Source organism: Trichosurus vulpecula, chromosome 9 (assembly GCF_011100635.1).
Source record: "Trichosurus vulpecula isolate mTriVul1 chromosome 9, mTriVul1.pri, whole genome shotgun sequence".
Classification (NCBI taxonomy): Eukaryota; Metazoa; Chordata; class Mammalia; order Diprotodontia; family Phalangeridae; genus Trichosurus; species Trichosurus vulpecula.
The window spans coordinates 112,986,806-113,003,611 of record NC_050581.1 but is presented as its reverse complement, the minus strand read 5'-3'; the positions used below and the strand labels follow the sequence as shown (position 1 = coordinate 113,003,611).

Sequence of the window (16,806 nt, the reverse complement as noted above, 5' to 3'; positions counted from 1 at the left end):
CTGGATTAAAAGCCATAAAGCTTTTCTTTTACTATTTTATATCAACTTAAACAAATTCTAATTTCCTTACCTAATGAGTCCTTCAGAGCATGGGTGAGCTTGCACTGCCGGAAGGGGACATGTTCTCTCTTTCGGTCCCCTAAAGCAATAATAGCCTGCTCCAAGAAGGACAGGGATTTGTTGATATATGTGGCTTCCTTCAGGATTTGTCCTTCTGACTACAATTTAAAAAAAGAGAGAAAAAAAGTCAAATGGTTTAGCTACTTCACTTCAGAGGGAGAGAGGTCCATTTGTCAAAACCAGCTCTCCTCATTCATTATTACTATCGGTGGTAATACTATTCTCCCAGTCACTCAGGTTCAGAACCTCAGAACTGTTTCAGTCAGGCACCAATTCAGTAAATTCTTCCTTCACCATAACAATGATTTATTAAATGCAACCAATGTGGGATGGTTGGGGGTGGAGGTGGGGTATGGCCTTGGAAGTTTAGATTAGACCTAGTTCCCTGCCCTCATGGTGTTCGTCTAATAGGGGGAACAAGCTAAAACCACAGAAGATTTTAATACACAATGTTAAATAAATGAAATAGGTTTCTTGCAAATCCAAGAGCCATCTGAGATCCCTCTAGCCATAGGGATCAGGGAAGGCTTTGTAGAAGAGGCAGCATTTGGTTAGCCTTTAAAAGATGCATAGGAATTCAACAAGTGTTGGGAATGGAGGCAGGAGAGAGCAGAGTGTTCAGGAGGTAGTCCAGTTTGAATGGAAGTTAGCAGTAGGAGACAAGGCTTGAAGAACAGGGCAGCATCAGATGGTATTGGGCCTTGAATGCCAGGCACAGGAGTTTTACTGTATTTCCCCATGTATAAGACACACCCTTTTCCGAAAAATTGGGGGTCTAAAAACTGGGCGCGTCTTATACAATGGTTGTAGATTTTTTTTACTTGCATTTCCCGCTTTTTCTCACTTCTTGTCTTTGCACTCATCGTTTCACATTTGTTATTGCTATATTAGGTTATGTTTTGCCACGTTCTGCCCAGAAATGGCTCAGAAAAGATTTTTGTACAGTGCTGAATTCAAGTTAAAAGTGATCCAGTTTGCAAAAGTGAATGGAAATCGTGCTGCTGAATGTAAGTTTGGTCCTCCTCCAACTGAGACAACAATCCGAGACTGGCTACGGGAAGAAGAAACCCTACTGAAAATGTCACGGCAGAAGAAGGCCACGAGAGGCAAGTCAGCAAAATGGCCTGATTTAGAGAGGGAATTGAAGATATGGATTGAAGAGCAAAGGGCAATTGGAATTCCTGTGTGCACAAAGATGGTTTGGCATGAGGCAAGAATTGCTGATGAAAAAGAAGCTACTGATTTCAAAGGACACAATGGGTGCTTCGGAATGGACTAAGCATGTGTACATGCACCAGACTTGCCCAAAAGATGCCTAAAAGCTATGAGGAGGTCCTTGAATTTTATGATGAATAAAACTTGAGTTCAATAATTCTATGTGATACATTTTTTTTCAAATTTTGGGCCCCAAAATTAAGGTACATCTTATACATGGGGAAATATGGTAACTTTAATCATTGCGAAATGAGTCATTGAAGATTTTTGAGCACAGAAGTGACATGATCAGACCTATGTTTACACAGGCTTTTTTTTTTTCTGGTAGTAATTTGAAAAATAGACTGGGCTTCTTTTTTTGTTCTATGATATGGATGAAAATGCTTATTTTATTTGCTGTTTAAGTTCAGAATAAAAAGGAAAGTAAGTGAAAAATCTTAAAGATAAAAAGACGGCAGGGAGCCTTAACAGAAAGATCTGTTATGAAGCTGTCGGTCTGGTAAAGTAGAAATGAAGGTCTGTACAAGGGTAATGGCAGTGGGGTGAGAAAGGAGAGGGTGGATATCATTTGTTGTTGTTTTCCAGTCGTTTTTGTCATGCCTGGCTCTTTGTGACCCCATTTGGGATTTTCTTGGCAAAGATAATGCAGTAATTTGCCATTTCCTTCTCCAGCTCATTTTACAAATGAGAAAACTGAGGCAGACAGGGTTAAGCAAACAGGTTGCCCAGGGTCACACAGCTAGTAAATGTCTGAGGCCCAATTTGAACTCGGCAAGATGAGTCTTCCTGACTCTAGGCCTGTCATCACTCTATGCACTGTGCCACCTAGCTGCCCAAATATTGGATATAATAGATTTGATTTATCAAGTGCAGATATTTATTGAGTGCCTAGGACATGCCAGCCGTTATACTAGGTACTGGGAATATAAAAACAGAAAATGAAATAGGTCTCTGCCCTCCAGGGGTTTATATTTTACCAGGGATGGGAAGTAACATGTGCACAGATAAAGTATTTATTAGAAAGGAAAGAGAGATAGCAACTGGAGGCCTCAAGGAAAGCCTTCTGCCAGATATGGCAGATCTAAAAGGCAGTTGTGAGGAGGGAGAGCACAGAGACCAGAGATGGCATGTTGCATTTGGCAAACACTTGAGTTGGCATGAAGGGAAATAATATGAAATATGTCTGGAAACACATTCAGGAGATAGATCGGGGAGAACTTTAAATGCTAGAATGAACACTTTTTGTTGTAGCAAAGAACTGAGAGAGGGGAAAGGTAAGAGGAATCAGTCGGGGAATGGCTGAATTGTGGTATATAAATGTAAACATTACTACTCTGTATGAAATGATGAAAGAGATGGATTCAGAGAAAATGGGGAAGGCTTCTGCGAAACGATTCAGAGTAAAATGAGAACTGGGAAGCAATTTGCATGAGTGCAACATCGCAAAAGGAAACAACTGTGAAAGACTCAAGAACTCTGAGCGACCAGTTGGGATTCTAGAAGACTGAAGAGGCCCTTCATGGGACACAATCTTGAGTGCCCTGTTTAACTTTCTGGTATCTATGCTTCTCCCCTCAACTAGAATGTAAACTCTTTAAGGACAGGGACTATATCTCATATTTACTTTTATGTCTCAGTGCCTAGCACACTTGGGCACATAGTAGCTACCCACTGAGTTCTTGCTGAAAGAATTAAATTAAAATCTGAATTCACCTCACTATATCAGGCTTTTTAAAGGGCAGAAATACAAACTTGTAGAATGTCTTACATTAATCTAAACTCTCTGGAACAGAAACCCTTAAGGTTCTCCAGTTCCTTTTCCTGGGGCCCAGGGAATTACTACTCCAAACAAGAGAACTTTTCATGGAGAATTTTCATTCTCAACTTTACAGATGGTCCTAGATGCCTAAGAAAATTCATTCGGAGGTGATAATGTTACGCAATCATAGAATCTCAGAGTTGGAAGGGACACCCAACATTCTGTAGCCCAACTCCCTACCTTCAGCATAAAGGGGCCTCTACAACATCCCTGACAAGTGGTCATTTCCATCTTTGAACAGATTCCAGAGATGAGGAACTCTTTACCTCTTGAGACCAGTTTATTCTTTCAATTAATAAAAGTCAATGTTATTGTTAAGAAGTTTTTTCTTTTATTTTGGCTACATCTGCCTCTCTCAACTCCTCCCCATTTGTTCTAGTTCTACCTGCTGGGACCAAGAAGCCTAACCCTTCTTCCACGCAACATCCTAAATCTTCTCTGTGTTAGACATTCTCAATTCCTCCCACCGATCTTCATGTGGCATGATATCAAAATATCCTCACAATTATGACTGTCCTTTTGAGAAAAATTTAAGCAAAGGACCAGATACGCTCACTTTATAACCCAGATCAATTCCTACATGGAGAAATTAGGTCCGGAAATAACTGAACATTTTGCCTTTGTAAGATAATAACCATTTACCTAGTTCCTCCTTCTTTCTTCATTCTGATTTGTAAAGTAGGCACCCCAGGTTACTTGTTGTTGTTATAACAAACCTGCAAAGCTGGATCTCTCCCAGCTGATTCCAGAGCCTGCCTGCAACCACAGGTCTCTCATTACTCAATCAGCTGCAGCTATTCATGGCGTAATTTTTTTTTAATGTATTGTAAACCTAACAACCATCAACAAAATAACAACGGGAAAAAAATCACACACAAACTCTGTGTTCTTTAACAAGGAAGAATCAGCAAAAAGCAAATAAGATTCTTTTGTGCTGTGTCCCCCTTGAGGCCAGGCTCAAGCACTGCCACTCCAGACCTACATTTTTCCTTTCTTTAATCGTCAGTGTATACACCATTCGGACTCTCCTAATTTTACTCTTAATCACTTCATGCAGATTTTCCTATATTTTCTGGTATGCTTTATATTATTGTGTTTTTATGGTGCTATGTTGTTGAGTCATTTTTCAGTCATGTCCAACTCTTCGTGACCCCATTTGGGGTTTTCTTGGTAGAGATACTGGAATGTTTTGCCTTTTTCCTCTTCAGCTCATTTTACAGATGAGGAAACTGAGGCAAACAGGGGTAAGTGACTCACCCAGGGTCACACATAGCTAATAAGTATCTGAGGCCACATCTGAACTCACAAAAGGAATCTTTCTGACTCCAAGCCCAGCACTCTATCACTGTACCACCTAGTTGACACCATATTATTCCATTAACTTAATATAACAATTAGATAACAATTTGTTTACCCATTTCCCAATTGTTGGATATCTAGATTGTTTCCTCCCTTTTTTTGCTCTTAAAAATAAAACAATGGATATTTTTGTACAAGCAGGAGGTTCTTTTTTCTTTTAGATGATGCTTTTGGAAGAGAGTTCTGGCCCTGGAACTTCTGGGTATGATCAATTTGTGACTATAAGATAAAATACAAAAGGGATAAAAAGACCTATATTTGTATTCAAAAAATAAATGGCATAAATATAGGATGAGGGAAGTGTGGCTAGACAACAGTTTGTGTGAAAAAATATCTGAGGCTTCAAGTGCATTACAAGCTGAATACGAGCCAATGACAGGAAAAAAAAAGCCCAACCTTAATGGAATATTAAGCCAAATCAATAGAGGTACAGTGCCCAGAATAAGGAGTCCGGTTTATTTCCTAATCAGACCACATCTGTAGTATAACTATATTTAGTTATGGTGGCTGCATTTTAGAAATAATGTTGACAAGCTGGAGCAGATCCAGAGGAGAATAATCAGAAAACTGAAGACTAAGCTGTTTGTGAATCAGTGAAGGAATTAGGAATGTTTTGCTTAGAGAAGAGAAAACTTGGTGAGGGAGAAGTGGGTAGGACACGTGATAGTTGGCCTCAAGTATTTTAAGGGTTGTTATGTGGAAGGAGGATTGCACTGGTTCAGCTTGTCCCAGAGGGTAGAATGAGGAGCAGTAGTCAGAAGGTTAGGAGTTAGATTTTTACTTTATATGAGAAAAAAATCTTAAAGTTATTCAATAAGTAGAATGCTCAGGAAGTAGTGGGTTTCCCATCAATGGAGACCCTCAAGCACAGGCTGTAATGGGGCTGTTACGGAGGGCTGTCCTGCTCAGAGCTGGTAGAACAACAAGATCATTTCAGATAATCTGCTACTTTTGGATTCCACTTGAGGGCCCATGCCTCCACATTCACTGAAAACAATAACTTCTCTGTCCAAAAATGTATTTGAATACAAACACAAGAAAGCTCTACAAGATTTCACCTCAATATCAGTTCCATCATGATTTATATTTTAATGATACCTTGATTTTTGGTCATAATTCTTCTCCACAACTTGACTAGTGTATCAATTAATTCAATGTGAAGTTATAGATGGTAGTTATATGAGATTCCATGCCATCTTGGGGAGGGAGGGGGGAGGGAGGGGAGAGAATCTGGAACTCAAAATTATGTAGAACTGTGTGTTGTAAACTAAAAATAAAAATTAAAAAAAAAATAAGAGGGAAAAAATGATACCTTGATTTAATCGATCCGTCTATCTAGACTCCTGGTTTCCTGCTTGCTCATGGCCATTGACTTGCCTGATCCAGCACCCTCTTTGACCCCATCTGGTGACCTGGAGATCTGACTCCATTGGGCTCCATGTCTGTAGACACCATCCTCCATATCTGGAGTGCCCTCTTCCACCTACCATAGTTCTATATATTGAACTCTTTGAATTTTTTTCAAGGCCCAGTTCAGATGCCACTCTTTCCCTGCCAATGTAGAAGTTAGGAATGGGTGTGGCAAGTACAGCAGCCCATTGCCCACAATTGCACCAGTGTAGTCAATGTTTCTTTGAAGTCAATCACTCTTCTTCACAGCTGTTCTAGTTGACTCTTTACTAACCTTCCCAGTTTTATTTTTTTTCTTTTTTTTAGCCTACTATCTCACCTGTTGGATTTGACATTTTCAATGAAATCTGTCCTGGCTCAGAGTGGCCTTTGCCTTAAGGTCAGATCACACCTTGGACCATGCCCTTTTTGCTCAGGAAGGTTCTTTCTTCAGACCATAGTGGTTGTTTTTAGTCACCTTTATGGTAGTCCCATTTCCTTACTAGGTGGCAAGGGTATAACACACCTTTAGCTTACATCACTTCCTTCTCCAAAATGTATAGCCTATGCTGCACAATTCAGCATCTGATCATATATTGCCTGCCACTTATTGATGGAATCTTCACAATGTCAGGTAGCACCCTGAAACTGGGATAGACAGCATCATGTACCATGCTGCTCTGTGCTTTGACTCTCCTCCTTCTGCCGTAACAAAGTCCTACCATTGATTCAAGAGCCATCTCAAAAGCCAAACCCTTTACTAAGCTTTCTGTGATCTCCCTAGCCAGAAGTGATTTCCTCTCTAAACTTTCATAGTACTTCATGTGGACCTCTTATACTTCTGTCATATTATATTTTGTATCCAGAACTTATGAATATGTAGTCTTTTTATTACTGTATTTATTATAAACTCTTTGAGAAGGACCATGCTTTATTATCTTTTAGTCTCCTCCAGCATTTGTAGAATACCTTGTACATAGTAGGTACTAAATAAATGTTTGTTCAATGAACTAACATTTTCTTCTAGCTACTTACCCCAGTCTTCCCCAGTCTCTCAGAACCTGCCAAATCCACCAAATTAATTTTAGAAGTAATGTACTTCTCATCAGATAAGCTTCTTGAGTGAGCCTGGGGAATAATCCAAACAGAGGTTAGACATCCAAGAACACTGTAAGAGGCTGATTAATTGTGCAAAATTGTCAATTGTCTCCATCCTCTGAAAGATGAAGTGATGTTGCATACCTCAATATATATTGTAAAAATGCAATGAGATCTAGATGAATTTTTGTTCATTGTGTGAGAGGCTATTATCCTGTTAGTCTCTCCCTGAAAATAGAGCAAAGAAACATTTTAGAATAATAAATAATAATAATAGTACTCAGTTCATATTTCAACCATTAATGTCACAGAACTACATCATCATTTATGCTGGCAATTTCATAACCCTCTACTTGGGTCTTCAGCAGTATCCTCTACACATAACTCTCTGCCGCCCTCCTTTATTATTTTTTTTACAAGTAAGGAGGTTAAAAGTTGATAAGAATTTCAGTCATGAGCCATCCACTAAATGATTTCAATGGATTAAAACCAAAGATCCTTGCTTATATTTCCTGAAAGCACACTTGTCCAAGTTGTCCTTAAAAAGAATGCTTAGAAAAGGAGCTGTTTAAAGGGTGTATTGAAAGATAAAAAATGCAGAAATGGAAAGAAACAAATAGCAATGACCTCCACTAAAATCCTATTGTGGTATGGAAGTGATCTCAGTTCTTTCAAGAAAAGTTTCTTTTTCATTATGAATAATTGTTAAATCCAGCAGAAGCATTCCAATACACAAATAAGAACAAAAAAAAGATTGTGTATTAAACTATTAGCTTCTCTTATATAGTTTGTTCTTTAAGTGTACGTGAAAGCTCTTGTTGTATCCCTATCTGAACTTTTTTGTTTTCTTCTGCATTTTTGTTATTTTTGTTCTTTTCTTGCATAATTTTTTATCTCCATAATTTTTCACTAACTCACCTTCTCCCTCTTCACCCTATTAGAATTTCTCCTTTGTAATATATATAAGTCCAGCAAAACAAATGAACACATTGGTCATGTCTGAAATGTCTTATTCTGCTCCTCCAGTCTATCCACCAACATTTTCCCAGGAGGTAGAAGGGATGTTTGTTTCATCATTAGTCTTTTGAAGGCATGATTGGACATGTGTTGATGAGAGTTTTGAAGTTTTGAAGTTGTTTTCCTTTACATTGTTCTTCTGCTCCTGCTTCTTGGACTTTGGATCAATTCATATTAGCCTTACAAATGTAACATCCCTCTCAGAGACCAACAAGGATTGAAGGTCTGAGAGCTAGACAGCATGCGTGCTTTTGTCTAGAGCATCTTCTAGTATACACTGGTTTGGGGAAAGTGACAAGAGTTCCTTCTTCTTGACTTGACCTTGAAGGTAGCTGAGAAGGGCAAAAATATGGGAGAAACTAGAGGCTAGCCTTAGCTAGGGTCCTTTTGATGAACTTTTTAATGCAGGGTTGAGCACAGGTAGAACAGTAATCCTAGTCAACCAGGAAACTCTGATTTAGAAAAGGGAAAGTCCAGTTACTGCTAGGGACAGCCCAGAAACTGACAGCCTTGGTCAGGCAGGAAGCAATGGATATTTGGTGACAATTTTAGCTTGAGCTCCTCCCTGTGCTCACCTGGGAGCAGAGACTTACTCCACTCTTATTTGCCTTCATCTATTTCCTATTTTTACCCATCTCAATTCCACTTTCTCTTTTTAGCTAGAGAAAGAACTTTCTATCAACTTTTTGGAACTATTTTCTTTTAAAGTGATATTTTAGGTTTCCTGTTATGTATTTAAACTATATTAAAACCAAAACTATTGAATCTATACCAGTTCTACATTTAAATGTATTTGGGGAGACTTGAAAAGGAGATTTAAATTATTGAGGTTTTATGAACTCAATTTGGATTTTTGCTGTGTAACCTTGGCTGGGGGTTTGGAGCCATATATTTATTGGAACTGAGAATTTATTAAGTTGTTCTATTTATTTCTTAAAAAAAAAGAGAAATAATCCCCATGAAGAAACACCTACTAGGCACAAATTGGTACAGTCACAAAGAAAAGTGAATGAACCGAAGTAAGCAGCCATTCCCCTCGGCGATGGGACTCCCTCTCCTTTTCCTCTGGGAGGCAGTGTATCAAGTTTGAAAGGAAAGTGATTTCCCAGAATGAGAGTGAGTTGATAAAGATGCTATATCCTCATTAACAGGAGGAGAACTGAGTTCTCTAGGCATGCACAGCCTGCATGCACAGGTCTCAGGCTCAGGGGAGGACTCACAGCTCAGCCTGCTTTGCTCACCAGCACTATCTCATGCTTATACCAAGTTTCACTTAATTTTTTATTTTTGTCATTCCTCAAAGTGCAATATTTTAGTGCATTCTTATACTCCAATTTGTCCAGCCATTCCACAACTGTAGGTATCCATTTTGTTTCCAGTTCTTTGCAACAATAAAAAAAAATCTGCCACAAATATCTTTGTACTTATAGGCCCTTTTCCATCTGTCTTTGACATCGTGGGGTATATGACTAGTAGGTACTGTTGGGTTAAAAAGTACATATGCTTTGATGTCTTTTCAGCTTCTCTTCTAAATTCATCAGAATGGTTGGACCAATTCACAGTTCCACCAACAGTGCATTACTATTCCTGCCCTCTTATAGGCTCTTCAAAAATAGATATTTCTTTTTTGTTATTTTTGTCAATCTGATGAGTATGAGGTAAAAACCCAGAATTGTTTTAACTTGGATTTCTCTTATTTTAATGACTTAATCACATCATTTAATGACATTAATCATATGATTGTTGATGGCTTTTATTTCTTCTTTTGAAAACTGTTCATTTCCTTTGGCCACTTATTGTTTGAGGAAATGGCTCTTAACTTCACATTTATACAATTCCCTTTATATTTTGGATATCTGATCTTAGTCAGATAAATTTTTCTCAGTAAAATTTTCCCCAATTATCTGTTTCTCCTCTGATTATAGCTGCATTGATTTTGTTTTTGCACATTTCATCTTCTATAATCATCTCTCTCATTTAAAATAATTTTTCTTGATTTTTTTACATCACCAAAATTTCTCTCAGTATTTTCCCTTTTCCCAGAGTCTTACCATATGACAAATAATATTTTAAAGAAAAAGGAAAAATCAGTAAAACTAATTAATAAATCAAGAAAGTCTGAAAATATGCCCAATGTTTAATACCCATGAACTTCCTACTGCTACAAAGGCATGTGGTGGGGGATGGGATGGGAGGTTCCTGTACGTCTTCAAAAAGCCATGCTTGTTCCTTGTAATTTTGCAGCAATTGATTGTTTTATGGTCATTCTTTCCATTTACATTGTTGTGGTCATTGTGTATATTGTGTTCTTGACTCTGCTTACTTTATTCTGTATCACTTTATGCAAATCTTTCCATACTTCAATGTATTATCATATGTGTTATTTCATTATCAGATTCATAATATTCTATTATATTCCTATAATAGATACTTATTTTTGTTTAGATGTTCCTCCATCCACTTTGTTTTCAATTTTTTTTTGTTATCACACACACAAAATTGTTGCTATAAAGATTTTGGTGTATATGGGGACTTTTCCCCTCATCAATAGTCTCCTTGGGACATAAGCCTAGTTGTGGAATCTCTCAGTGAAAGGGTATGGACATTTTAAATCATTTTACTTGCACAATTCCAAATTGCTTTCCAAAATTATTATACTGATTCACAACTCAAACAAATATGTTTATCTTCCCCTAGCCCCTCCAATACTGACTGGTCCTATCTTTTGTCAATTTTGCCAATTTTTGGAGTATAAGGTGAAACTTCACTCCAAAAAGGTTGTTTTGATCTGCATTTCTCTTAGTATAAGTGATTTGGAGTATTTTTTTCATATGTTTGTTGATAGTTCACTGTTTTTCTTTTGAGAACTATTTATTAATATTCTTTGACCACTTATCTATTAGAGAATGGTGCGTTTGTGTGTGTATGTGTGTGTAAGTTAATTGTTTGTTTTTTGGATACTAAACCTTATTGGAGAAATCTGATATGAAGATTTTTTTCCCCCATTTAACAGTTTCCCTTCTTAGCATAGGCGCATTGTGTTTGTGCAGAAACTTTTCAGTATTGTGGGATAAAAGTTATAGCTAGTTCCCAATTAGTGTAAGTAATGAATACTAGAAGTATCATATTATATAAATTCACATTATGGAAAATTTTAATTGCATGTAAAACATGGCAATTGGTTTTGGTCTAGTGGAAATATGCAATGAAAATTTTTAAAAAATTATTTATTAACATAATAAAACAGCAAAGGATGAGAAAAATTTATTTCTGGTTCAGGCTTATTACAAAGTAGTAGAGTGGTTGCAGAAAACAAAATTTAAAAATAAAAAAAAATTACTGAATAGTGTACCTAAAGATAAGCCTGCAATGATATGACAAAAACACAGTTATTGTAATTTAAATTATTTTAGCAGTGTAATCAAACTGTCTTCTTTCTTTAATTCTTCATACAGCTGGTAGATGCACAGAACTTGTTAATGAATTTTTATGCTCCCATTCTCACACAGTGAATCAATCAAGTACAGCTGGATGACCTAGGACTTTATCTGAAATCAGTAAGGATCTAGACGTGCTATTGTTGTCCTTGCCATGTTTTTCAACAACTGGGCTAAAATGATTTGAAAATCAGTCTTTAAAAACAGCCTGAATCACCCATGCTTTCTTATTTGACTGTCAAAGTGGAAGCCATCAATGGTTATAGTCTTTCAAAGTGTGAGGATTTTGAGACTGATAAACATTAGTTTTAACTTAAAATCACCTTCTGCATTATCTTCCAGGAAGTGTTAGGTGACCCTTAGACACTTTAAATATAGATTAATTTTTTTTTCTTAGAAATATAAATTCTAGGGCAGCTAGGTGGTGCAGTGAGTAGAGCACCAGCCCTGGAGTCAGGAGGACCTGAGTTCAAATCTGGCCTCAGACACTTGACACACTTACTAGCTGTGTGACCTTGGGCAAGTCACTTAACCCCAATTGCCCTGCATCGCCCCCCCAAAAAAAACAAACAAAAAAGAAATATAAATTCTAGAAGGCATCCCTTTCCAGAATAAACCTGTTTCATCTACATTAAAAATGTATTGATCACATAGCTATCTACTTTATTCTATTATTTTATCCAAAACATCAAGATATTTGGCTGCTGTGTCTTCATCTACACTGGCTGCTTTTAACACTATGTAACCGAACTTGATTTTTGAAGCGATTGAATCAAGCAATTCTTACAGTAAAAATTTCTTCACTATCCACTTCATTTTCATCTTATTTCACTGCCATAAATAAACTTGAAACTTTTGTCTGAATGACAGTTCTGCTAAGAGGAATACATTTTTTGTTGCAATCTTTAATCCATATGGCTAAAAGATGATTCATTTCTATCACTGCAACACTTCTATTCTTTGTGGTTGTTTTCAAAACACAAAAAAGCTGATACAACTTTGCCTTTTTCTTATTATATTCCATCCCATATATAAAGGCATTCTGATATCTTGTCCTTTTTAAGTTACTATGAACTATAGGTTCATGCTACTGAATTACGTCAAATTTTTGTCCTAATGTAATAATAAGCGTCTCATTTATTGTGATGGCAGGGTTTCCATCTGAAGTATCCCTCTTTTTGTTCATTTTATTAAGAGTCTTCTAAAAATTAACATTAACTGTTGATAATATAATGTGTGGCTGCACATCAAATCCCCACAAGATGAAAGATACAGATTTACAACATAGCATTGTGTTAAAACACTCACCTAGATCATGTGTCACATTAATTGAATTTTGGCTTGCATTAAATGCAACATGGTATCATTTTATAATTTGCACTAGATAGAAATTTTGCATTTCTTGAACTTACATTAGTCACAACCTAGCTGCCCATATCTTACACATAGCCATGTACAAGATCTGCTTCTCTTCTAATTTTTTAATGGTATAATCTTTAATATCAAGGTCATGTAACCATTTAGAATGTACTGTGGAATATGGCAAAAAGCGTTGATTTAAACTTAATTTTCACCAGACTGCTTTCCAGTTTTTCCAGCAAACAAAAGAAAATCAAATAGGGAGTCCTTTTATTTTGGGGGGGGCAGGGAAATTGGGGTTAAGTGACTTGCCCAAGGTCACACAGCTAGGACATGTGTCAAGTGTCTGAGGCCGGGTTTGAACTCAGGTCCTTCTGACTCCAGGGCCGGTGATCTACTCACTGTGCCACCTAGCTGCCCCGGGAGTTCTTTTCTAAAGTAATTTATTTTTTCCTACTCATACAGTTTTAGGTCTAGAAGTGCTATTTTCCCTTTATCCCCACCTCTTTTCATTATTTCACTTGATAGTCTAGAGTAGACCTTTTATTTTTCAAAATGAATTTTTGTCACTTTATCATTCTGTAAATTATCCTTTTGATGATGATTAGTATAGTACTAAAACTGTAAATTAACTTTGATAGTGTTATCATTTTTATTATATTGACATGGCCCAGACATGAGCACTGAAATATTCCATCAGCTTTTAAAAAAGCTGCTCTTTATTTTTCTTAAGGAGCACTTTGAAATTGAATCTATTTAATATTTTGTGAGCTTTAGTGGATTGATCTTCAAATATTTTATTCATTTTATAGTTACTTGGAATGAGATGTCTCTTTCTATTATTACCACCTGGATTTTTTTATTATATGGGAATACTATTGCTTTCTGAGGGCTTATTTTGTAGCCTGAAACTTTGCTGAAACTATTGTCTCATTATCTCTGCTGATTCCCTAGGATTTTCTAAGTAAGCTATGAGAAAATTGGGAATTTTATCTCTTCTTTATCTATCTCTAATCCTTTGCCTTCTTCATTTATCTTATCTAATTGCTACTGTTAGCGTTTCCAGAAATTTATAAAAAATAGTGGAGAGAATAGGCATCTTTGCTTTATTCTTACATTTAATTGCCACAGCTTTTGGTATACCCCTATTGTATATCATGTCTTTTTCAAGATACATTTCATGATTTTTAAAATAGTCTGCACGTGTCTATAGAGTTCTATAGAGTTTTTAAAAATGAGTGTTATATTTTGTCAAAGGCTTTTTCTAAATATATTGAGACAATCACATGGTTTTGGATGTTTTTGTTTTTAATATGATCAATTATGTTATTTCCTTCCTAATGTTGAACCATCCTTGCAACCCTGGTATAAATCCAACTTAGTCATAATGATTTCTTGGATGAATTGCTGTAGTCTTCTTGGCAAGATGTTATTTAGAATTTTGGAATTAAAATTCATTAATGATATTTCTCTATAATTATTGTGTGCTTTATCCTTTCCTTGTTTATGCATTATTCTCATATTTATCTAATAAAAGAAGTCAGGTAGAGTACTTTCTCAGTTTCTCAGCAATTACTACTAAATGCTCTTTAAAAATTTGATAGACTTATACTGTGAATCCATCAGGACCAGGTCTTCCCTCCCCTCTCCTTCCCTCACCTCACCATTGCCCTACTTTGGTAGTTCTATTACAGCTAGTTCTATTTTAAAAAATTGAACTATTTAAGAATTCTATTTGATGTTCTGTTAGTTTTGTATTTTAAATTTTTGAAATATTCCTCTATTTCTTTTGTGTTCTCAGTTTTGGTAGTATGTAACTGATAATTCTGCTACTCTATTGTGATTTCTTCATTTGCTATTAGGATGATTTGATTTTCTGCCTTTCTTTTTGACAAGCTGGCTAAAGGTTTATCAATTGTGTTAGTTTTTTCAAAGGGCCACTTTTTATATTTTATCATTTCTATAGTTTTTTGGTTTCCAACTTATCTATTTCTGCTCTAATTTTTAATATCTCCTTTCGGTATTTATTTTAGAGGTTGGGGTTGGGTTTTTTTTGGCTTTCTAGTTTAAAAAAAGTCATTTCCTTTTCTATTTTGTTAATGTATGTCTTATAAGGATATAACTTCCCCCAAGCATTGCTTTACCTGCATGCCAGAAATTCTGGTATGTTGATTCAGTTATAATTTTTTTATGTAATAATTTCTATGATTCATTCTCATTATTTAGAAATTCATTGTTAACTCTCATTTTGAGTCTGTGTCTTTTGCTAATGCTCTCTGAACTGATTACTATTTTTATTTTACATTATGATTTGTAATGTTATAATGTATTTACTATATCTGCCTTTTTACATATATTTGCAATATCTCTGTGCTCTAATACATAGCCAATTTTTGTAAAAGTTCCATGTATTGCTAAGAAATATGCATATTATTTAGCAGATCCATGTGTAAGATTCCATAATTCTTTTAGCATGTTTCCCCAGCAATTTGCTCAATTCAATATTTTTCCTTTTATTTATCTTTCTGTTAGATTTGTCCAAAACCTCCTGCCTCCCTCGTACTCCTGTTTATATCTTCTTGTAATTCAGTTAATATTTTCTTTATGATATCAAATGCTAAAGCATGTGGAACATATATGTTTAATACTGATATTAGCATCTTGCCTATGTTTCCTTAAGCATAATGTAGTTTCTTTTTTAAAAATTCAACTTTATTTTATTTTTAATTCCAAATTCTCTCCCTCTTGTGTCCCTTTCCTTTACCTGTTGAGAAGGGAAAATAGAACCCATTACAAATATGTACAGTCATGCAAAACAAATTAGCTGGTTTTTTTTAATCTCAAGAAAAAGAAATTTAAAAATGCTTTAATCTGCATGGTCTGCACAGTTTACATCAATTCTCTATATAGAGGTGGATAGAATTTTTTATAATGAGTCCTTTGGAACTGTGGTGGGTGACTGTATTGATCAGAGCTACTAAGTCTTTCAAAGTTGAATATCTTCACAACATTGCTATTAACGTATAAATTGCTCTTTTGGTTCTGTTCACTTTACTTGCAATAGTTCATACAAATCATCCCAAGTTTTTCCTGAAATCACCTTTTTCATCATTTCTTATAGGACAATAGTATTCCACTGCATTCATACACCATAACTTGCTCAGTGATTCCCCAGTTGATGGACATCCCCTTAGTTTCCAATTCTTTGCTAACACGAAAACCACTGCTATATTGTTGTGCATGTGGATCTTTTTCCTCTTTCTTTAATCTCTTTGTGGTACAGACCTAGTAACAATGGCTCTGGCTTAAATGGTTTAATTAGTTTTACAGCTTTTGGGGAATAGTTCTAAATGATTTCAGAATGGTTTAGACAAGTTTACAGGTCCACCAACAGTGAGTGCATCAGTGTACCTATTTTCCCACATTCCCGACAGAATTTATCATTTTCCTTTTTTTATCATCTGAGCCAATCTGATAGGTGTGAGATTGTACAGCTTTGATTTCTTCCTTGAAAACAATTCATATCCTTTGCCCATTTACCAACTAGGGAATGGCTCTTATTCTTGAAAATTTGATTCAGTTCCCTACGTATTTTAGAAATGATATCATTAGAAGAGAAACTTGCTGCATTTCATCATTGCATCATGCATTGAATCTCAAACTATACTACAGAGCTGTAATCATCATTTCTAATTGCTTATCCTCATTACAGATAATGCTTGTTCTTAGTTTTAGATAGATACAACTTTTCATTTTAAGGAAAGCTCCATTTATTCCATGTTTTCTAGTGTTTTTTTTAAAAATAGAAATGAGTGTTGTATTTTGTTGAAAGCTTTTTCTGCATCTATTGAATCATATTATTTTTGTTGCTTAAAACTATTTTTCCAAATGTTGAACCAGCCCTACATTCCTAGTATAAATCCAGCGTGATCATAGTGTATGATCTTTAATATATTGCTACAATTTCTTTGTTAGTATTTTGTTTTTTTTTTG

The 16,806-nt window shown here is 35.8% G+C and overlaps 1 protein-coding gene across 2 annotated transcripts in view; it reads right to left on the bottom strand.

Annotated features, from left to right (window-relative positions):
- Positions 1 to 16,806, bottom strand: part of KIF9 (kinesin family member 9) — a 72,406-nt gene that overhangs the window by 28,719 nt on the left and 26,881 nt on the right. For both annotated transcript variants that reach the window (XM_036738957.1, XM_036738959.1), the window contains exons 6-8: positions 7,145 to 7,228; positions 6,938 to 7,030; positions 71 to 218 (exon numbers count right to left, since the gene is read on the bottom strand). In XM_036738957.1, coding sequence (XP_036594852.1) covers positions 71 to 218; positions 6,938 to 7,030; positions 7,145 to 7,228 — 325 coding nt within the window. The remainder of the gene's footprint in view (positions 1 to 70; positions 219 to 6,937; positions 7,031 to 7,144; positions 7,229 to 16,806) is intronic.